The sequence below is a fragment of the Megalobrama amblycephala genome, linkage group LG17 (genome assembly GCF_018812025.1).
Source record: "Megalobrama amblycephala isolate DHTTF-2021 linkage group LG17, ASM1881202v1, whole genome shotgun sequence".
NCBI lineage: Eukaryota > Metazoa > Chordata > Actinopteri > Cypriniformes > Xenocyprididae > Megalobrama > Megalobrama amblycephala.
Window position 1 is genome coordinate 821,802 of NC_063060.1, and position 23,427 is coordinate 845,228.

At 39.1% G+C, this 23,427-nt stretch overlaps 3 protein-coding genes across 7 annotated transcripts; all 3 read left to right on the forward strand.

Annotated features, from left to right (window-relative positions):
- The first annotated feature begins 547 nt into the window (after nt 1-547).
- si:dkeyp-68b7.5 (zinc finger protein 287) lies at nt 548-15,373 on the forward strand. 3 transcript variants are annotated; one of them, XM_048164432.1, is made up of 6 exons: nt 548-711; nt 10,602-10,849; nt 13,843-13,949; nt 14,031-14,100; nt 14,229-14,312; nt 14,462-15,373. In XM_048164432.1, exons 2-6 carry the CDS (start codon nt 10,615-10,617, stop codon nt 14,992-14,994), a joined length of 1,029 nt encoding a protein of 342 aa, XP_048020389.1. In that variant the 5' UTR covers nt 548-711; nt 10,602-10,614; the 3' UTR covers nt 14,995-15,373. The 3 variants fall into 3 exon arrangements, with proteins under 3 accessions (XP_048020389.1, XP_048020388.1, XP_048020387.1); XM_048164430.1 differs by lacking the exons at nt 548-711; nt 10,602-10,849 and adding exons at nt 10,984-11,376; nt 13,164-13,257; XM_048164431.1 differs by lacking the exon at nt 548-711 and having other exon boundaries at nt 10,284-10,849.
- LOC125251421 lies at nt 707-9,744 on the forward strand. Of its 3 annotated transcripts, none has more exons than XM_048164427.1 (10): nt 707-959; nt 2,471-2,564; nt 2,698-2,781; nt 2,895-3,032; nt 3,117-3,305; nt 3,412-3,517; nt 5,674-6,092; nt 6,751-6,962; nt 8,796-8,955; nt 9,083-9,744. In XM_048164427.1, the coding sequence occupies exons 4-10, from the start codon at nt 2,921-2,923 to the stop codon at nt 9,226-9,228; spliced, it is 1,344 nt and encodes a 447-aa protein (XP_048020384.1). In that variant the 5' UTR covers nt 707-959; nt 2,471-2,564; nt 2,698-2,781; nt 2,895-2,920; the 3' UTR covers nt 9,229-9,744. The 3 variants fall into 3 exon arrangements, with proteins under 3 accessions (XP_048020384.1, XP_048020386.1, XP_048020385.1); XM_048164429.1 differs by having other exon boundaries at nt 2,895-3,014; XM_048164428.1 differs by having other exon boundaries at nt 2,474-2,564.
- A 4,362-nt stretch (nt 15,374-19,735) lies between the features above and the next one.
- On the forward strand, nt 19,736-22,678 carry si:dkeyp-68b7.7 (zinc finger protein 10). Its single transcript, XM_048164433.1, has 2 exons — nt 19,736-20,061; nt 20,584-22,678. The coding sequence occupies exons 1-2, from the start codon at nt 19,779-19,781 to the stop codon at nt 21,447-21,449; spliced, it is 1,149 nt and encodes a 382-aa protein (XP_048020390.1). The 5' UTR covers nt 19,736-19,778; the 3' UTR covers nt 21,450-22,678.
- The last annotated feature ends 749 nt before the right edge of the window (nt 22,679-23,427 follow it).

A 23,427-nucleotide genomic window follows, 5' to 3' on the forward strand; every position in this document is an offset into this window, starting at 1 on the left:
AAAATCACGTGAACTATTGAAATTTCGAAACTCTCATGACATAACAAAGCCTTGTTTACTGAAATCACGTGACTTTGGCGCTCCGAATGACTGATTCGAAAAAAAAGATTCGAAGCAATGTTTTGAAATCATCCATCACTAGATATTGTTGAAGTCGTTATTTTGTTTTTGTTTTTTGGCGCACAAAAACTAATGCTTAATAACATTAAAGGGTTAGTTCACCCAAAAATGAAAGGGTGAGTAATTTTTCGTGAACTAACCCTTTAAATCACAAAATGTTTATTATAAACAACAAAGTTGCCTTGTGATAAATAAGAATTGTAAATCAAAAACATGTGTGATAATGATCGTCGTGGTCAGATGCACCGATAGAAAACATTCATTTCTGTTCTGATGAATATTAATATTTAGAATTACAACTTTTCAGTATGTTGTGAAACACAAATCTCCCGTAAGCTGCACCGGGACCTTATCCATGCGTTTTTCTATGGCGCTTCTAAACTAGGATTTATTGTATTGAAACGAAACAATCCGAATCTATTGGTCCTTTAAACGGTGACGTCATTCTTCTAGGAAATGGTCATCGGTTTTGTGCGATTTGTGAAAACATTAGTACATGCTCGACTGATAACCGCCTCAAACCCAGCGCAAGAAAAGCCTCAGAATCAAAACAAACTCTCCTCACAAACAACAGACTTTATTGTTCAGCAGGGAAGCGACTAGAATGTCTGCATCGGTTGATATCCACGCGCAGCTGGCGTCCATCATCGAGCGCTTCGCCAAATGCGCGCTGCTGGAGATGAGTCGCGCGGTGGAGCAGGAGATGACGCGCCGGCAGATGGAGGTCGAGACGCTGCTGGTCAAACTGCAGATTACCGAGAGCGAGCTGCGATCAGCCCGACAGAACCAGCCGAACCTGCGCTCAGTGGGAATACAGGTCAATAACAGCGGACAGAGAGGTACACTTCAGTCCAGACTGACACACTTTCATTTAAAGTCAACATGATGCGGTTTAATGCGCGATTCGTCCATGCCTTTTGGTCCTTTCAGTCTTTAATCATAATGTATTAACTTGATCTTCCGCTGAAACGACTTTCTTTAGCCGGTGACGTATGGAAGGCCGCCCGGACGTTGAGCCAATAGCTAGAGAGCTAAGTTGTAACCCCGCCCCTTTATCCTGTCATCAAAAACCAGCCTAGTTTTCATCATCTAACTATTCCAGTATTATGTTACAATACTGAAGTAAAATAGGTTGCAAATTCTGAATCATGTTGAATTTAAATATTAGTGCTTACAAAAACACATCATATAACACATGAACAGGTATCAGATGGCTGTGTTCTGGTGTTATTACCACTTATAGAGATTATTTAAACAAAAATGATCATTCTTTTATCATGTTGTTCCAAACCTGTATTTCTTTCATGCAGCATTAAAGGGTTAGTTCACCCAAAAATTAAAATAATGTAATTTATTACTCTCCCTCATGTCGTTCCACACCCGTAAGACCTTCGTTCATCTTCAGAACACAAATTAAGATATTTTTGATGAAATCCGATGGCTCAGTGAGGCCTGAGCAATGACATTTCCTCTCTCAAGATCCATTAATGTACTAAAAACATATTTAAATCAGTTCATGTGAGTACAGTGGTTCAATATTAATATTATAAAGCCACGAGAATTTTTTTGGTGCGCCAAAAAAACAAAATAACGACTTATATAGTGATGACCGATTTCAAAACACTGCTTCAGGAAGCTTCAGAGCGTTATGAATCAGTGTGTCGAATCAGCGGTTCGGAGCGACAAAGTCACGTGATTTCAGCAGTTTGACGGTTTGACACGCGATCCGAATCATGATTCGACACAAAAGATTCATAACGCTCTGAAGCTTCCTGAAGCAGTGTTTTGAAATCGGTCATCACTAAATAAGTCGTTATTTTGTTTTTTTGGCGCACCAAAAATATTCTCATGGCTTTATAATATTAATATTGAGCCACTGTACTCACATGAACTGATTTAAATATGTTTTTAGTACATTAATGGATCTTGAGAGAGGAAATGTCATTGCTGGCTATGCAGGCCTCACTGAGCCATCGGATTTCATCAAAAATATCTTAATTTGTGTTCTGAAGATGAACGAAGGTCTTACAGGTGTGGAACGACATGAGGGAGAGTAATTAATGACAGAATTTTCATTTTTGGGTTTTTAAGTGAACAATTACTTTAAAGGTGCAGTAAGTGATTTCTGAGAAACACTATTGAAAGTGGATCAAGCAAAACAACACACTTGTAGCCAATCAGCAGCAAGGGGCGTGTCCACTCATGATGAGGGAGGAATTTGGGGCGGAGCTATCAAGATAGGGGTGTGATCCTCTTGAGTAGGGTTTGTCAGAAATCGCTCACTGCACCTTTAACAATGCATGTATCTGTATATGTTATATTTCATAATTTTTCACAATTTTTTTCTCAGCAGAGGTATGCAGGCTCATGCAGGAAGACGGAATCAAATCCATTCAGATCAAAGAGGAACACATGGAGGACGGACAGTTGGGACAGCGGACCGAGTAAAACACACACGCATGCTTTCAAGAATTATGATTTTACATCAGATGCCATGTGTTTACTCTTTATTATCGTCAAATATAATATTCTAATACTCATTCTCAGTCTTATTCGAATTATTGTTTTTATTCCTAGTTTCTCCTGCTCTTTGCTCGTTGGGTCCAGATGTGGAAGACCAGGATAGCTTCAGCACGGGAACAACAGGAGCAGCTAGAGAGGGTGAGAGATCTCTTCATATCAGGACGAGTTATGGACTTTTTTACAAGCGTATCATGCTTTTACATGCTGTATCGACCAATCAGCATCAGTTTATTGTTGTGTTTAATCTGCAGGTAGTGATTTTATCCTAACGAGTAAAATGAATCCCGGTGGAATGTGGAATTCGCCTGGTTCCGAGGAATATCCAGTGAACTCCGGAGCCCAGAGTTTGGACGCTTCTCCTCTGGAAACAGGTGAGCGATTCGCCACAGGTGTGTCTCCGAATAAGACGATCTACACAAGTATGACAGCTTTTTCTAAAATAAAAAGATTATCCATATTTGTTGTGTTGGCAGAAAACACGTACCACATTGTCAGCTTTGTGGACACTGAGGAAGTGGAGGTTGTTCCTGCGGTCTGGGTGAAGAACGGTGTGTGTTTCTGGCCTCCGTACAAGGATGAAGGAGTTCAGAGGGCGACCAAGCGTGCGGAGCAACCGGAGAAGTCTTGGTCTGCGTATAAGGTTAAAATCATGTATACTGCAAGTATGTATATTTCCTGTTTTCAAAATACATTAAATTTGAAAGGTTAACAGGTTAATTAGTGAAAAAATGTGTGTATATTTTGATTTTCGACTCCTGTTATTGATAGATAACTACAGCGAAGCTCTGCGGAAGCTGCCTCTCGCGGAGCAGCAGACTGATCTCCAGCCGGAGGACGAGACTTACTCCATCAGGCCACTGAAACGGAAAATAAAGTAGGATTGTGTATATTATGAGGGTTTTTAACGTAAATATGTATCACGATGAGTTTGTGCTTAAAACAAGAACAAATATCTGCCAACGGAGTCAAAAAAATAAACTTAATTCAAAGAGAAAACAAGATTATTTTTCTGACTCCATTGCAGTGTTAATTTGGTTAACGAATAATTTTTAACAGATGACATTTTTTCACAGACGAAAACGAGATGACCAAATGAAAATGCGTTTTGAATGACTAAAACTATGACTAAAATTCCCTCTTATTTTCGTCAATGAATATAAGCGAGACGAAAATGATAGAGAGGGACGATTGAAGTGTAATGTGGTGATCTAACCGCAGGAAACGTGGCGCTGTTGCGCCCTCTACAGGCTTGTGCAGCAGCACTTCTTCGCAATTAATGAATAGCGCACATTTATGCAAGCTAATGTTGATGAATTATGACAATGTTTACTTCACGATGTTTATATGGTAGTATGTTTTAGACGGTTGTAAGAATGCATACTTAATACTCAACAACTTAATTTAATTTCTATTTAATTCATAGTAAACTACTGTATCTTCTGTCACAGGAAGGAAAGACTAAGAACATTACAGGACACATTATTCTATATATTTTACAAGTACAAGGGTTATTATAGTTAAACCTAAAACCATAAAAAAAAAAACTGCATTACTTGAAATAAACGTTAACTGAAATAAAAAAATAAAACACTTTAATGACATTAAAAAGCAAAAACTAAAAAACAAACAAAAAAAATACTAAATTACAATGAAAGCAGAAAAACTAAAAATCATATCTAATCAATTTTTTTTTTTTTTAACAAAAACTATAATAGTACCTCAATGATAAGTGAGTCAATCCCTGACAAGTACTGAATTTAGCTCTCTTTCATGTTTTTTTGCACTTAAACGGCCAAAAAACGTCTGTTTTGCGAGTAAAGTACAGTTAGTTGTCTTAAATGAACATAAACAGTTTGGAGAATATCAGATGTGTATCAGTGTATTGGATCTGTGTGTTGTTAGAGAAATGCTTAATGCATTACAATTTAACTAAATTAGATTTTAGTCGACTAAAACTAAAACAATTTCTGTTACGTAACAGTCGGGATCATTAATATGTACGCCCCCAATATTTGCATATGCCAGCCCATGTTCAAGGCATTACACAAGGGCAGCCAGTATTAACGTCTGGATCTGTGCACAGCTGAATCATCAGACTAGGTAAGCAAGCAAGAACAACAGCGAAAAATGGCAGATGGAGCGATAGTAACTGACATGATCCGTGATATCATGATATTTTTAGTGATATTTGTAAATTGTCTTTCTAAATGTTTCGTTAGCATGTTGCTAATGTACTGTTAATGTGGTTAAAGTTACCATCGTTTATTACTGTATTCACGGAGACAAGAGAGCCATCGCTATTTTAATTTTTACACACTTGCAGTCTGTATAATTCATAAACACAACTTCATTCTTTATAAATCTCTCCAACAGTGTAGCATTAGCCCGTTAGCCACGGAGCACTATCAAACTCATTCAGAATCAAATGTAAACATCCAAATAAATACTATACTCACATGATCCGACGCATGCATGCAGTATGCATGACGAACATCTTGTAAAGATCCATTTGAGGGTTATATTAGCTGTGTGAACTTTGTTTATGCACTGTATTATAGTCGAGAGCTCGGGGGGGCAGGGAGCATGAGATTTAAAGGGGCCGCAGCCTGAATCGGTGCATAGTTAATGATGCCCCAAAATAGGCAGTTAAAAAAATGAATTAAAAAAAATCTATGGGGTATTTTGAGCTGAAACTTCACAGACACATTCAGGAGACACCTTAGACTTATATTACATCTTGTAAAAGAACATTCTAGGGCACCTTTAACACTGCTCCATTGGCAGATATTTGTTCTTGTTTTAAGCACAAACTCACTTCATTTTAATACATTTTTTACTTAATATCTTCAGTCATTTCTCTTCTCCAGTAAATGTATCTTGATTTAAGAATGTTTAGATATTTGTGCTCCAAAACAAGACAGAAACACTGAGGATTTGATGTGTGAACATACACATTTATTAGTATTTCACTGAAAATTCACCCTAAATTGATCAAATTTTGTAATTATACAATTTCTTGCCTCCTCAAAGACGAAACAGACAGCTTCTGGAGGAATACGACACTGACGAGGAGGCCACCGCACCCCAAAAAGCGAATTTACCACAAGCCCCACAAATACAACCACCATGCAAAAGAACCATTTTGTCCGCTTCCAATGAGCTTCAACCAAGTCCTCCAGGCCAAAGACAAAACCCGAGTGTGTCGCAGTGCGCAGAAACGTCCACACCGTCCTTGTTGGAGTGGCATCAAATAACGGTTGGGTCTTCTTCACACCAGTCACCTTCTTCACACCACAGTCAGCTGTGGCCAGAGAGAAGTTCAGCCAGAACATCACAGGACCGTGTAAGTGAGTTTCGACAGGACGTGACTTCACCTTCTCCCGACCAGGCAACACTGTCTCTGTGGCATCAGGAAAACGGCCTGTCATGCTGTGATCCATTCGTAAGATGTAAGATTTTTTTGGCTTATTTTCAATCATATTTTGCACATCAAGAACGATAACACACCAGTGGACGATAACGTTCTGTTTATTATAAGTGCGCTGCAATTTTGTCGTCTGGAGCTGGAGCTCTGATTGGCTGCCAGTGTTTCATCATGTGATTCCAATGATGTCGTTGCACTGTGATGTTATCGTTTTAGTTGTGATGTGGACTCTGCTGTTCTTATACATTTTTAGAATTATATCTTTATTGTTATAGTCATCGTTCTTGGTGTGAACAGGCATTAAAGTCGGCATGAAATGTAAGTTGCGCTTTTCTTACCTAATGTGACGTATATGTGAGTCAAACGCTTCGCAAACAAGAACAAATGTTGGGCGGGGCTTGATTATGTCTGTGGGGAATTGTTTGGATGGTGGTTTGCTATTGGTGGATCTCATGTGAGTGACAGGTTGCCCCGCCTTCATCTTTAGAGAAGAAGAGAGATGTTGCTGCAAGATATTCTGATTCCAGATTACGAGACATGAATTTAAAACGATAATGATGTGCACCGATAAATCACTCTGGGCAATATTCCATAAAAAATAGGAATTGTCGTTTTTTATTTCATGGTGACTTTAAGTGTAAGACTCATATGTCACCTTACAATTCCTGTGTTTGATGTTTCAGCGCTTCTTCACGACCTGACCACAAAGCAGGAGATTGTTATGGAGCAACAGATGAGCTTAATAAAGATGGTTCAAGATCTCCAGTCAAACAACATCAGGGAGGTCACAGATGCTGACCGTTTAAATCAAAGACGTTTTCCGATTGGAGACCTAAGCTCGTTAACTGCCCTGGAGAATGATCTGCGATCCTGTCCGGAAACCAGAAGAAAAGTGGTGGGTAACTCTCAGTCATGCACATTTACATGCTGTCATCACTTAAAAGTCTGCATCGTGTCGTTCCAAAACCATAAGTCTTTCAAACACAAATGAAGATATTTGTAATGAAATCTGAGAGATTTCTGTCCCTCCATTGACAGTCTACTCGTGAATATTCTGGGCTCTTCTGCTTACAATAGTAAATAGTATGCTTTATTAATAAGCTGTGTACTGAATTTGGTCCTCCAATATCACTGTCTTACATTAAAGGGGACCTATTTTCATAAGATGTAATATAGTCTCTGGTGTCTCCAGAATGTGTCTGTGAAGTTTCAGCTCAAAATACCCCACAGATCATTTATTATAGCTTGTCAAATTTGGGTGTGAGCAAAAACACGCCGTTTTTGTGTGTGTCCCTTTAAATGCAAATGAGCTGCTGCTCCCACCCCCTTTCCAGAAGAGGGCGGAGCTTTAAGAGCTCAACAACAACAAAGCTGGAGAATCTCACGCAGACAAAATGAGGAAAGTGTTCAGCCTTACATTGTTCAAACCGGAGTCGACACTGATGGAGAGACTCAGGAAGAAGTTACAACTTTTAGACGTTTCTGAATGGTTAGTGGATAAATTGATGTAGTTGCTGTGGAGTTGATTCAACTCATCCACTAGCATGTGTCGTCATGTTCATCTTTTGTGTTGAATTGACCCTCGTTTGTGAAGCAGTCCGGCGTAAAATGACGGCATGACAACAACACTCTACTACAACAACTCTTCCTCTTCTCTAAAGCAGCCCAACATGGCCCCGCCCCCTTTGTTGTGTATTCTCAGGGGCGGGGTTTATGTAAATTTTAGGGTTTGTGATGTCACCAACCAAAAAGCTCATTGTAGTCCCTACCAGCCATTTGTTGTAGTTCTTAAAATGCAATTTCTTTTACTCTGGTGTCTCCAGAATGTGTCTGTGAAGTTTCAGCTCAAAATCCCCCACAGATCATTTATTATAGCTTGTCAAATTTGCCCCTATTTGGGTGTGAGCAAAAACACAGTTTTTGTGTGTGTCCCTTTAAATGCAAATGAGCTGCTGCTCCCGCCCCCTTTCCAGAAGAGGGCGGAGCTTTAACAGCTCAACAACAACAAAGCTGGAGAATCTCACGCAGACAAAATGAGGAAAGTGTTCAGCCTTACATTGTTCAAACCGGAGTCGACACTGATGGAGAGACTCAGGAAGAAGTTACAACTTTTAGACGTTTCTGAATGGTTAGTGGATAAATTGATGTAGTTGCTGTGGAGTTGATTCAACTCATCCACTAGCATGTGCCGTCATGTTCATCTTTTGTGTTGAATTGACCCTTGTTTGTGAAGCAATCTAGCGTAAAATGACGGCATGTCAACAACACTCTACTACAACAACTCTTCCTCTTCTCTAAAGCAGCCCAACATGGCCCCGCCCCCTTTGTTGTGTATTCTCAGGGGCGGGGTTTATGTAAATTTTAGGGTTTGTGATGTCACCAACCAAAAAGCTCATTGTAGTCCCTACCAGCCATTTGTTGTAGTTCTTAAAATGCAATTTCTTTTACTCTGGTGTCTCCAGAATGTGTCTGTGAAGTTTCAGCTCAAAATCCCCCACAGATCATTTATTATAGTTTGTCAAATTTGCCCCTATTTGGGTGTGAGCAAAAACACAGTTTTTGTGTGTGTCCCTTTAAATGCAAATGAGCTGCTGCTCCCGCCCCCTTTCCAGAAGAGGGCGGAGCTTTAACAGCTCAACAACAACAAAGCTGGAGAATCTCACGCAGCCAAAATGAGGATTTTAGTGTTTTTGTTAAATAGTGACGGCATGTTTTAAAAACATTTCAGGTACATGAGCTGGGAATGTTGGGCGGAGTGGATGTGAAGGACACCGTCTGGAGAATAATGAAGCAGGCGATCAAAAATGACTTGGCCAAAACTGTGAACTGGAGAGGTGTGAATGGGAAAACGTCTTTCCAAAGTTTAGAGCTTAAAAGCGTCGTGATTGGTAAGTGCTTCTGTTCTGTCATAAATCTTTCTGGAACTCTACAAGCATCTTGGTTCTGGGATCAGTGGCGTCTCTGTTTATTATGATTTCAGCGTTTAAACTCTGTGTGTGTGTGCTGCTCTTCTAGAGGCTGTGAGAAGAAATCCCACATGTGCACAAATAACGGAGCTGGAGGTGGAGAAAGCCATCATACGTTGGTTTCATCTAGCTGGTGACCGCGAGGGCGGCAGAAAAAAGCGAGCGCCGCTGCAAGATGTTAGTGTAGAGAACTGATGTGAAGTGAATCTCTACAAAGAGAGAAAATACTCGCAGTATATTAACATGTTTATTTACATTTGTGTTGCTTTAATTTTGACTATACATCTTTGCACGTCTGTAAATATATTTAATTTGTCCCAATTTTATATTTAACTAGCTTTTGTTTATTGGTTTTTTTTTTTTTTGCCTGATGCACTACAACATATTTAATTTATTGCTTAGTTTCTATCGTCTTTTTAGGTGTTGTGTGCTTATTTATTTCTTATTCTATTGCTGGTATTCTATCTTTTCACATTCTGTTTTCTCGTATCAAAACTTTGCATTTGCACATATAGAAGATTTTATTTTTCATTTGTCACTTATTTAAAACATTTGTGCAACTTTATGCAATACAACTTTTAAATCTACATTTTATTGTTTTAAAGCTGCTGTCCGCGATTTTTGGCCCTCTAGCGGTTAATAAACAGAACTGCACGCGTCTTGCGGAAGAACATTGTAGCCGGAGCTACTTTTTTCTGTGTATGTCTATGGCGAGTCACGCAGTTTCTGTGATACTCTGCGGCGGGTCCTACCAGTCTGGTCTGAAATAGTCAGAATATAAACACTTATTATAAGTGTACCATAATGATTCAGGATAAGACAGTTTGGAAAATTTGTTCATGTTGTATATTCTCATTATATCATTTTTGTAAATTTTTAACACAAAAAAAGTTGCGCACTGCAGCTTTAAACATTTTAGCTTATAGCTTGGTTTCTATTGTATTTTATTCTTACGATTTATTTATTGCTTTTGTCTTATTCTTGTTTTATCTTATTTTGTTTATCCGACGCATTTCACATTGTATTTATTTGTGCTGTTATCTGGCTAATATTTGAGCAATTTTTGTTATTTTCGTCTGCATTAATAAAGTTTATACTTTGCATTTGCTTAGTTTCTGCAGTTTTTCTTTTCAGTTTTGCATTTCATAGTATATGAATATTATATAGCAGTTCCTTTTCAAACAGGAAATGAAATGGTCAAAAAAAAAAAATCTTTTTTGGTGGATACAAAATATTGACGTTTTTCGTTAGCGAGATTTAAATCGAACGATTACACCGTAACCGTTTTCGTGCGTTTTTAAATGTCGCTTCTAAACTAGGATTTACGGTACTGAAAAGACAGTGCGAAAATCTATTGGTCCTTTCAATGGTGACGTCACGCCTCTAGGAAATGGTCAACAGTTTTGTGAGATTTGTGTAAACATTACTGATACATGCTCGACTATCCTCATCCTCAAACCCAGCGTGTAGTTGAAAGAAAACACACCAGACTGAACGCGAGGATCTTTGGAAATCACCATCATCGATACAAACTCTCCTCACAAACAACAGACTTTATTGTTCAGCAGGGAAGCGACTAGAATGTCTGCATCGGTTGATATCCACGCGCAGCTGGCGTCCATCATCGAGCGCTTCGCCAAATGCGCGCTGCTGGAGATGAGTCGCGCGGTGGAGCAGGAGATGACGCGCCGGCAGATGGAGGTCGAGACGCTGCTGGTCAAACTGCAGTTTACCGAGAGCGAGCTGCGATCAGCCCGACAGAACCAGCCGAACCTGCGCTCAGTGGGAATACAGGTCAATAACAGCGGACAGAGAGGTACACTTCAGTCCAGACTGACACACTTTCATTTAAAGTCAACATGATGCGGTTTAATGCGCGATTCGCCCGTGCCTTTTGGTCCTTTCAGTCTTTAATCATAATGTATTAACTTGATCTTCCGCTGAAACGACTTTCTTTAGCCGGTGACGTACGGAAGGCCGCCCGGACGTTGAGCCAATAGCTAGAGAGCTAAGTTGTAACCCCGCCCCTTTATCCCGTCATCAAAAACTAGCCTAGCGGCGAATGCAGAGATGGTGAAAAGGTGCGTTTTGGGATGTTTTCCTCTTAAGACCCTGTTCCCCATCCCTAAAACCCCCTGGTTACGATCCCGTTGGCTTGAGTTTTTGCACTTTGAAGAAGGCGGAATAACGGAGAATTCGCGCTTGTGTTCGAGGCATTTCACCCGTGAATGCTTCCAGAATTTAACACAGCACGAAATGGGCTTCGCTAAAGTTCTGTGTTTGACAGATACAGCCGTTCCGTCAGTTTACACCGTTGGTAACGTTACATCGCCAACAGTGAAGGTAAGTGTTACTACCCTAAAAAAAAGTCCCCAGAGAAGAACCATGGGATCCTAGCTAAGAAATGTATATAGTTATGAAAACGTTCTTTCTGAATGCTCTCCAGTTTTTTTATTTTTTCTTGGTTAATTGAACATTTCATTTAATCATTCTTCAAACATTACGGAAACGTTACTTTTGAATGTTCTCTGAACGTTCCGAAACAAGTAGTTTAACATTTAAATAATGTTAGACGAACATTCAACGCATTAAGAAAAAATGTTCCATGAATGATGAATAAATAACATTTTTATGATGTTTTTAGAACATTATAACTATTAACGTTAACTTTTTTTATAACTTTGAGACAACGTTGCAACAACGTTCTGACAACGTTCCTTGTTAGCTGGGATTTCATGGTATTATGAAAATAAGGTCTGGCTCCAGCTTTTAAATATAAATAAATAAAAAAAAGTATTTTAATAAAAGTAAACGGTATTAAAATAAGAACGAACAAACAAATAACAACCAATAGCACTGATAAAAACAGTAGATCAAAGATAAAAATGAAATAAACAGATTTCAGGTAATATTCAGGTATGAAATACTATAATGTATCAGTTAATCCTTTCAAAGCTAAAGAAGTTATTCAGTCAAGAGCAGATTTGAGATTTTTTATTTTTTTTATTTTGTTCTTTAATTGACCATATGGACGGAATGTTCTTAAAAACTTCCGCAAAGCTGGAAAACTTCTGGTGAAATGTCACTTGATGGTGTGTCGGTTTATAATCAGAATATAGTCAGTCCTAGCATTAATTTAGTTATAGAAAAGTAAGACGACATTAAAAAAAAAGACTTTTCTCAGTGTTCAAAATGTTCAATTCGGCCATCAGTTTTCACACTTTTGTGTGAACCCCCCCCCCCCATAAAAACACTGTAAATTAAACATTTATTGTGCACTTTTGCTAGACTCATTGAATAAAATGTGAGTTTTCACAAATGTGCTGAAATCATTGAACTTGCGCTGCACTGACTGAGAAAAGTTATTGTTTTTCATGAGATTTTTGTACTTCATACTTCACCTTGACAAAATATATTTTTAAACCTAGTGATTTTATAATGTTTAATATTTATTCAAAAATGAAACTGAGTGAAAAACTATTACAGGAAATGGCTGATATATGTGCAAATAAAATGGTCCTCTGCCGCCATCTGCTGGTTATAGTAATAATTAATGTCTTTTTTTATTTTAAATAAGTGTTTTCTATCAGATGTTGGATTTCCTACATCTTGAAATGTTTGGTTTTACAAATAGGGACAATCTCAGAAGGATGAATAAATAATGCTTTTGGTCATCACATTAAAAATAACATTTGAAGTGCTAGAAAAATGTTGCATGTGTGTCTAATTACAGACACGACGTTTCTTATTCAAACGTTCTTTATTGCAATCGATAAAACTGGTTTATTGGCAAATTAGGCAAGTGTGATATAAATACCACATTAATACCCAAGCTGGCTTATCAAAAACCAGGAAGTAACCGTGCATATGATCAGTCAACATTAATGACAGAAGCAGCAGCAGGTATTTTAAGCTACTGTCACTTTAAGAGCAAATGCACGGATCTGACGCGTCAGATTTTTTTTGACTGTTTACGTTCATTAAGACTTTTTATCCTCTGTGCTTACGAGGATACTCATCAAAATGGGCATTTTGACATAATTTTGTGTGTATTCATCCGTTTAAGACGCAAAAGAGAACTCAGTTTGGTAATAGCGCGCTGTCTGAGTCTGTGTGTGTCCGTCTGACAGCCATCGACTCACGATGTGGCCTGCCAGTGTCCCGCTTACGGTCAGAGAAAGAGCGTTTCAGTTCAGACTGCAAAGTCCAAACGACGGTGTGAAGGTAAAGTTATACCTGCACTCAGATCTGCTCTGTAACATCCACTTTTCATCATCTAACTTTCCCATTCTCATTCCATATGCTTTGATTCAGTATTGTTACAATACTGAAATAAAATGGATTGCAAATTCTGAATCATGTTGACTTTAAATATTAGTGTTTATTTTGATTACAAAAACACATCATATAACACATGAACAGGTATCAGATGGCTGTGTTCTGTTGTTATTACCACTTATAGAGATGATTTAAACAAAAATAATCATTATTTTATCATGTTGTTCCAAACCTGTATTTCTTTCATGCAGCAGAAAGAGATTTCTGAGAAACGCTGTTAGAAGTGGCTCACACCGAGCGCAACATCACACTTGTAGCCAATCAGCAGCAAGGGGCGTGTCCACTCATGATGGGGAGGTGTTTGTGAATTTTGGGGCGGAGCTATCATGATCCTCTTGGGAAGGGGCGTGTTTGTTTTGGTGATTTCAAATATCAACATCGTTTCTCAGACATCGCTTACTGCACCTTTAACAATGCATGTATCTGTATATGCTGTATTTATCCATTATTTCAAAAACACTTTCTCACCAGAGGTAAACCTCAACTTCGTAAAGATAAATAAAAATCATGATGGAGAATCACAGACGGAGATACACACGGGCGACGTTCACACTTCAGTGCAGACGTTCACACTGAACGTAAGGATTCTTCATTATTAGATCCCTCTTCTTCAGTATATGTCATACAGTAACCGGATTCTTTGTCATTCCCAAATGCAGGAAGACGGAATCAAATCCATTCAGATCAAAGAGGAACACATGGAGGACGGACAGTGGGACAGCGGACCGAGTAAAACACACACGCATGCTTTCAAGAATTATGATTTTAGATGCCGAGTGTTTACTCTTTATTATCGTCAAATATAATATTCTAATACACATTCTCAGTCTTATTCGGATTATTGTTTTTATTCCTAGTTTCTCCTGCTCTTTGCCCGTTGGGTCCAGATGTGGAAGACCAGGATAGTTTCAGCACGGGAACAACAGGAGCAGCTAGAGAGGGTGAGAGATCTCTTCATATCAGGACGAGTTATGGACTTTTTTACAAGCGTCATAGGAAATCGTTTTCACATACCATCATGTATTTTAAACTTGATTGAATCACTGTATTGTCCAATCAGCATCAGTTTATTGTTATGTTTAATCTGCAGGTAGTGATTTTATCCTAACGAGTAAGATGAAGCCCAGTGGAATGTGGAATTCGCCTATTTCCGAGGAATATCCAGCGAACTCCGGAGCCCAGAGTTTGGACGCTTCTCCTCTGGAAACAGGTGAGCGATTCGCCACAGGTGTGTCTCCGAACCGACGGCACGATCCAAACGCGCATCAGTACGTGGACGAACCGTACAGAACTGCTGCCGCTAACCATGCGCTTCCGTCGGTGTCAGAACACAGAGACGCAAATGCAGAGAGAAGCTCTCGCTGCCCTCAGTGCGGAAAGACCTTCACCACACGCTTCTACCTGAAGATCCACCAAAGAATCCACACCGGAGAGAGACCGTACACCTGTCCTCAGTGCGGCAAACGCTTCTACTGCAACTCTCACCTGATTTCACACCAGCGCTCGCACACCGGAGAGAAACCGTACAGTTGTGAAGAATGCGGCAAGTCCTATTCTCATTTAAACTCACTGAAACTGCACCAGCGCAGCCACACTGAAGAAGAGGCGTATGCGTATTGGTAGCCTTCACAGTCACAGATTCACTAGTGACAAGCTTTTATGAAATGCCACATTTTGTTTTAAACTTGACTTGTTTTGACATACTTTATGGAGGTTTTTTATAATAAATAGTAATATTGCTTCAAGTTTGATATACTGTTTTTCAGTAGCTGGTCAACAGATCACATTTATATACATCTGTTTGATAACCATCAGCAGTCACATGAAATGCATTTCATTTATATATGAATTCAACTTTTCATTTTATAACCTGTAAAATGATGCTATATGCCTTCTATGTTGTTTTCCACTACTTTGTGTTTGCGTGAATTATTTAATATGGGAGCATCAAGAAGATGCATTTTGCAGTTGACAATAAAACAAATGACTTTCTGATGTAAAATCATTGCTGTTGTGTCTTTCTGGGCTATTTAGTTTACACTGTGTATTGCAGGAATATGTGTAAGTTTGTTTCTGTGTGGTTTATCTGTTCTAGAGACTCAACTGCTTCATAATGTCAGATCAAAACAGTAAGGGTCTCGGATAAGTGTTAAAGTGGAAATTAACTTAAACAAATAAAACTTGAAGGGTTAGTTCATCATTGGTTGTTACAGAAGCTCAAACATGCTGCGTAACACGAGAATGAACCTCTTTGGTTGTTTCAGATCCTCAAACGTGCTGCGTAACACGAGAATGAATCTCATTGGTTGTTACAGAAGCTCAAACGTGCTGCGTAACACGAGAATGAATCTCATTGGTTGTTACAGAAGCTCAAACATGCGTAACACGAGAATGAACCTCATTGGTTGTTACAAAACCTCAAACGTGCTGCGTAACATGAGAATAAACCTCATTGGTTGTTACAGAAGCTCAAATGTGCTGCGTAACACGAGAATGAACATCATTGGTTGTTACAGAAGCTCAAATGTGCTGCGTAACACGAGAATGAACCTCATTGGTTGTTACAGAAGCTCAAACGTGCTGTGTAACACGAGAATGAACCTCATTGGTTGTTACAGAAGCTCAAACGTGCTGTGTAACACGAGAATAAATCTCATTGGTTGTTACAGATCCTCAAACGTGCTGCATAACATGAGAATGAATCTCATTGGTTGTTACAGAAGCTCAAACATGCGTAACACACGAGAATGAACCTCATTGGTTGTTACAAAACCTCAAACGTGCTGCGTAACACGAGAATAAACCTCATTGGTTGTTTCAGATCCTCAAACGTGCTGCATAACATGAGAATGAATCTCATTGGTTGTTACAGAACCTCAAACGTGCTGCGTAACACGAGAATGAATCTCATTGGTTGTTACAGAAGCTCAAACATGCGTAACACGAGAATGAACCTCATTGGTTGTTACAAAACCTCAAACGTGCTGCGTAACACGAGAATAAACCTCATTGGTTGTTACAGAAGCTCAAATGTGCTGCGTAACACGAGAATGAACATCATTGGTTGTTACAGAAGCTCAAATGTGCTGCGTAACACGAGAATGAACCTCATTGGTTGTTACAGAAGCTCAAACGTGCTGTGTAACACGAGAATGAACCTCATTGGTTGTTACAGAAGCTCAAACGTGCTGTGTAACACGAGAATAAATCTCATTGGTTGTTACAGATCCTCAAACGTGCTGCATAACATGAGAATGAATCTCATTGGTTGTTACAGAAGCTCAAACATGCGTAACACACGAGAATGAACCTCATTGGTTGTTACAAAACCTCAAACGTGCTGCGTAACACGAGAATAAACCTCATTGGTTGTTTCAGATCCTCAAACGTGCTGCATAACATGAGAATGAATCTCATTGGTTGTTACAGAACCTCAAACGTGCTGTATAACACGAGAATGAATCTCATTGGTTGTTACATAAGCTCAAACATGCGTAACACACGAGAATGAACCTCATTGGTTGTTACAAAACCTCAAACGTACTGCGTAACACGAGAATAAACCTCATTGGTTGTTACAGAAGCTCAAATGTGCTGCGTAACACGAGAATGAACATCATTGGTTGTTACAGAAGCTCAAATGTGCTGCGTAACACGAGAATGAACCTCATTGGTTGTTACAGAAGCTCAAACGTGCTGTGTAACACGAGAATAAATCTCATTGGTTGTTACAGATCCTCAAACGTGCTGCATAACATGAGAATGAATCTCATTGGTTGTTACAGAAGCTCAAACATGCGTAACACACGAGAATGAACCTCATTGGTTGTTACAAAACCTCAAACGTGCTGCGTAACACGAGAATAAACCTCATTGGTTGTTTCAGATCCTCAAACGTGCTGCATAACATGAGAATGAATCTCATTGGTTGTTACAGAACCTCAAACGTGCTGCGTAACACGAGAATGAATCTCATTGGTTGTTACAGAAGCTCAAACATGCGTAACACGAGAATGAACCTCATTGGTTGTTACAAAACCTCAAACGTGCTGCGTAACACGAGAATAAACCTCATTGGTTGTTACAGAAGCTCAAATGTGCTGCGTAACACGAGAATGAACATCATTGGTTGTTACAGAAGCTCAAATGTGCTGCGTAACACGAGAATGAACCTCATTGGTTGTTACAGAAGCTCAAACGTGCTGTGTAACACGAGAATGAACCTCATTGGTTGTTACAGAAGCTCAAACGTGCTGTGTAACACGAGAATAAATCTCATTGGTTGTTACAGATCCTCAAACGTGCTGCATAACATGAGAATGAATCTCATTGGTTGTTACAGAAGCTCAAACATGCGTAACACACGAGAATGAACCTCATTGGTTGTTACAAAACCTCAAACGTGCTGCGTAACACGAGAATGAACATCATTGGTTGTTACAGAAGCTCAAACATGCGTAACACGAGAATGAACCTCATTGGTTGTTACAGAAGCTCAAACGTGCTGTGTAACACGAGAATGAACCTCATTGGTTGTTACAGAACCTCAAACATGCTGTTTAACACGAGAATAAACCTCATTGGTTGTTACAGAAGCTCAAACATGCTGTTTAACACGAGAATAAACCTCATTGGTTGTTACAGAACCTCAAACATGCTGTTTAACACGAGAATAAACCTCATTGGTTGTTACAGAAGCTCAAACATGCTGCGTAACACGAGAATGAACATCATTGGTTGTTACAGAAGCTCAAATGTGCTGCGTAAGACATGGGAATGAACCTCATTGGTTGTTACAGAAGCTTAAACATGCTGTGTAACATGAGAATAAACCTCATTGGTTGTTACAGAAGCTCAAACGTGCTGCGTAACATGAGAATGAACCTCATTGGTTGTTACAGAACCTCAAACGTGCTGCATAACACGAGAATAAACCTCATTGGTTGTTACAAAGGCTCAAACGTGCTGCGTAACATGAGAATGAATCTCATTGGTTCTTGCGGAGGTTTTCAGATCTATTTATGAACTTTTTTAAGCGTCAAAGTGGTAGTTGCGTAGACTGTCAACGGAGGGACAGAAAGCTTCATTTGTGTTTCAAAGACGAACGAAAGTCTTATGGGTTTGAAACGAGATGAGGGTGAGTAAATGATGACAGAAGTTTCATTTTTGGGTGAACTATCACTTTAATATTGAACAGTGCTATGTGATTCTCATCTCACATTTGATCCACATGTACAGAATACCGTTAAAACATCATTTTTTCACCTCCGAAACATCGCAAGGCTTCGTCCTATGCTTTCTTTTAATGTTGCAGAAAAACTGATCAATACCTTTGTTTTTTCGCGCATTGATTATTGCAACGCCCTGCTCGCGGGAGTATCGAAAAATACCCTCAACAAACTCCAATATGTTCAAAACTCAGCTGCCAGAATCCTAACAAGGACAAGAACCCGAGAGCATATCACTCCTATCTTGGAGTCCCTACATTGGCTTCCCGTCAGGTTTCGTGTAGATTTTAAAATTCTCATGTTGACTTATAAGGCCTTACACGACTTAGCCCCACCCTATCTATCTGAGCTTTTAACAGTTTATACTCCCAGGCGTGAGCTCCGTTCTTCGGAGTTAGGCCTCCTGACCGTTCCCACGACTCGCATGCGCACGATGGGTGACAGGGCTTTCTCTTCCTATGCTCCAAAACTTTGGAACTCTCTCCCCTGTGATATTAGACATGCAAACTCTCTTAGTGTTTTTAAAGTTTCTCTTAAAACTTATTTTTTTAGACTTGCTTATATGTAATTTTTTTTTTTTTTTACTATTTCGTATCTATTTATCTTTCTATTTACTATTTTTACTATTTATCTATCTTCTTTATTGTGTATTGACTGTTTATTTCTTTGTACTATGTGTAAAGCGCTTTGAGAATACCCTTTTAAAGGCGCTATATAAAATAAAGTTTATTATTATTATTATTATTATTTCCAGTAACTAATAAATAAATAAATAAATAAATTGTCCAATAAAAAAAATGCAATTTAAAATAAAATAAAACATAATAGAAATGCTTAAAGTAGGCTACAGTACAACAGTATGTCCAATCATAAATAAATAAATGACGTTTTTAAATAAAATAAAAACTAATATTGAGAAAATCATATATAGAAATATCTTGTCTTGAGAAAAGTGTTCAAGAAAAGTGTTAATGATGTGAAAAGAGTTCTTATTTTCTTGTGTTTTTACTATAAAATAGCATTTGAAAATTCATGTAAATAGTGTAAAATCTTCACACAAAATTCTATTCTGCACCTTCCGCTGCTCGTGTGTCTTTTAATTTGCTGAGCGTTTCCTAAAAGGAAACACGTCACGAGTGAGCAGGACCCAGAGCAGCTATTGTGTTGTTCTTCATAGTAATGTCATGTTCAGAGTGTTTTGAGAGCGACATGAGCTCCGCGGGGATGATCCAGACTCAGATCTCCGCGATCATGACCGTGCTGGCGAAGGCGGCGGTGGCGGAGATCAGTCAGCTGCTGGAGGAAGAGGCTGCTGCTCTTCATCAGGAGATCCGGAGGAGAAACGAGGAGATCCAGGGACTGAAGACTCGACTGATGCTCACGGAGACTGAACTACAGAGAGTCAGTGCAGAGTCACAGAGATGCTCCGTCGGCGTTCAGGTGGAGATCATGATGGACACGAGTGAGTATTTAAAATTTATAGTTACATTTCTGTAATGTTGGTAAAATATAAGTATAAAATTAGTACAAAAAGGTTAATTAATTAGTGAATAAATTTGTAAAAATATTTTTTATCGTAAATATAATAAATATTACTTCAGTTAATTAATTATATATATTAAACAAAGTAAATGTAATAAAAACAATTCTATGTTGATTTTATATATATATATATATATATATATATATATATATATATATATACACATCACGACACCTGTTAGTGGGTGGATATATTAGGCAGCAAGTGAACATTTTGTCCTCAAAGTTGATGAATTAGAAGCAGGAGAAATGGGCAAGTGTAAAGATTTGAGTGAGTTTGACAAGAGCCAATCTCCAAAACCGCAGCTCTTGTGGGGTGTTCCCGGTCTGCAGTGGTCAGTATCTATCAAAAGTGCTCCAAGGAAGGAACAGTGGTGAACCGGAGACTCATTGAATTTGAATTAAAACATCTTATTGACATATGACCTGTGTTTTTCGACAGGTGTAACGGCCCATTCTCTGGAAGCTCAGGCTGAGAAGGTCGTTGTGAAGAACCTCTCAGAGGAGAAACCTCACTTTTCACATGTGGCAGACGTGAATTCACAGCAGCTGAAACAAGAAGAGTCCATAACACCGCTGAAGGAACCGGAGGAAGAGGAGCTCGGCGGACTGGAGTTTGAGATGAAGCTCGAACAGGTGGAAGAACTTGTGGATCAGACACTGAATCAAGTTCAGGCGGAGCAGAAGCGTGAAGAACAAAACCACTGCGATGACGGAAACTCTCATTTATGGTCTTCAGGGAAAGCATTTGACCATCCTGAAAGTCTTATGGAGTCTGAGCAACATTCTCAGAATTTAACAGATCCGTATGTGATGATGGAGGATCCGATGACTGCGTCGACTCAGTCCGGTTTATTGGCTCCCGTTGTTCTGGAGAACGAGAGCTTTGGCGCTACAGACGTTGAGTACGGCTTGAATCTTCAGGATTCCCACAGACGCTCAACCAGATCTGACTTGGCGCCATTTAACAGACTTCCATCCTCACATTCAAGCTCGTGTTTGCCCAAAGCGCTCACACGGAGGGCGTGTGCAGGCGGGCAGACGGGCCCCAAACCCTTCCGATGTGAGGAGTGTGGCAAGGGCTTCACACAAAGTACCCGGCTCAAATCACACAGACGAGTGCACACGGGTGAAAAACCCTTCCGGTGTGAGGAGTGCGGCAAAGGCTTCACACAGAGGACGCGGCTCATAACACACAAACTAGTGCACACGGGTGAAAAACCCTTCCGATGCCAGCTGTGCGGTAAGACCTTCTCCAGACAGGACAACTGCCTCAGACACTTGCGCTTGCACAGCGGACAGAGATGATGAACGTGGACACGAGGTGTTTCATATCATGTCTCAATGTGAGATTTCTTAGTATGTAACTGTGTTGCATTTCTGCATTAAGGCCGGTTTCACACATCTTACACATTCATTATGCAACATCTCCCTTGCCATGACAGTAATGTTTCATGATGAACACGTTTGTAATCGTCCCAAGGTTCATGATAGTTTCGACTGAAACATTTTTTTCATTTTCATTTAGTTTAACTTGATGTACTAAAGTACCTAAAACTGAAATAGGGCTGCACGATGTATCGTTTTAGCATCAATATCGTGACGTGCGCATCCACGATAGTCATGCGATTGCGACTGCGATTACTTTATCTCTGTTATATTTGCTGTTATCTCATATTTCACTTTTAATAGTCTATTTATAAATGTATTCTATCTCTGTTGTTACAGTCACAACCGCAAACAAAAACAGCATTCCATCTTCGTCGCTCAGCTAAAATGAAAAACTAAAACTACCAGTAGGTGGCGGCAAATCATTGTCTTAATGAGTTAGTCATTGAATTATTCACTTAACCGATTCAAAACAGCTGATTCATTCAGGGACAAAGCAGAAGTGAGTCGTCGAGTCATTCATTAGAACGATTCATTGAAACGCGGATTCCTTCAGTAACGAAACTGAAACTGTGTTTATCGAAGATGTGCAATGGCTCTACTGTTTGCATTTACATTTACATTTTGTTTGGAACTATTTTCTTTGACAAAATAGAGAAAAACAGTCTAAAATGTAAGTCCCCTAATAGCCTACTAACTTATTGTTTATTGAATTGTTGCAGGCCTATAAAATCAATATCGCATTTGCAAACGTGCTGATATTTGGGAAAACAGCACTTTTGCTCGTGTGATATTGCTTATAAGTATTTTAAAAAAGAACGTTCTGCGTAACACGAGAATGAACCTCATTGGTTCTTGCATAAGACAAGAATGAACCTCTTAGGTTGTTTGCATCTCATTGCTGTGGCGCAAAATGCAGCTGGAGGGGAGGAAGTGATTTTTCTATATAAAATTCCTATGTTTTGCGTCGTTTATGGTTGCTCAAATCTATCAAACCAAGAAACCACAAGGAGCTTATATTGTTTGTAACTTTTATAGTTTTTTTTACTTTAAAAGTTGTTGTCTTTAAGAGCGTTTTTTGTTTTTGACTTGGTTAAAGGTGCCCTAGATTGTTTCTTTACAAGATGTAATATAAATCCTAGGTGTCCCCTGAATGTGTCTGTGAAGTTTCAGCTCATAATACCCCATAGATTTTTTTTAATTAATTTTTTTAACTGCCTATTTTGGGGCATCATTAACTATGCACTGATTTTTTTTCAGCGCGCCGCCCCTTTAAGAGATGCGCTTCCTCTGCCCCACGAGCTCTCGACTATATATACATCGCATAATCAAAGTTCACACAGCTAATATAACCCTCAAATTGATCTTTACAAGATGTTCGTCATGCATGCTGTATGCATGCTTCGAATTATGTGAGTAAAGTATTTATTTAGATGGTTACGTTTGATTCTGTGTGAGTTTGAGGCTATGCTCTGTGGCTAAAGCTAACATTACACACTGTTGGAGAGATTTATAAAGAATGAAGTTGTGTTTATGCATTATACAGACTGCACGTGTTTAAAAATGAATATAGCGACGGCTCTCTCGTCTCCGTGAATACAGTAAGAAACGATGGTAACTTTATCCACATTTAACAGTACATTAGCAACATGCTAATGAAACATTTAGAAAAACAATTTACAAATATCACTAAAAATATCATGATATCATGGATCATGTCAGTTATTATTGCTCCATCTGCCATTTTTCGCTGTTGTTCTTGCTTGCTTACCTTGTCTGTGCACAGATCCAGCCGTTAATACTGCCTTTCCTTGTCTAATGCGTCGAATGGGCTGGCATTATGCAAATATTGGGGTCGTACATATTAAGTTACGTAACAGTCGGTGTTATGTTGAGA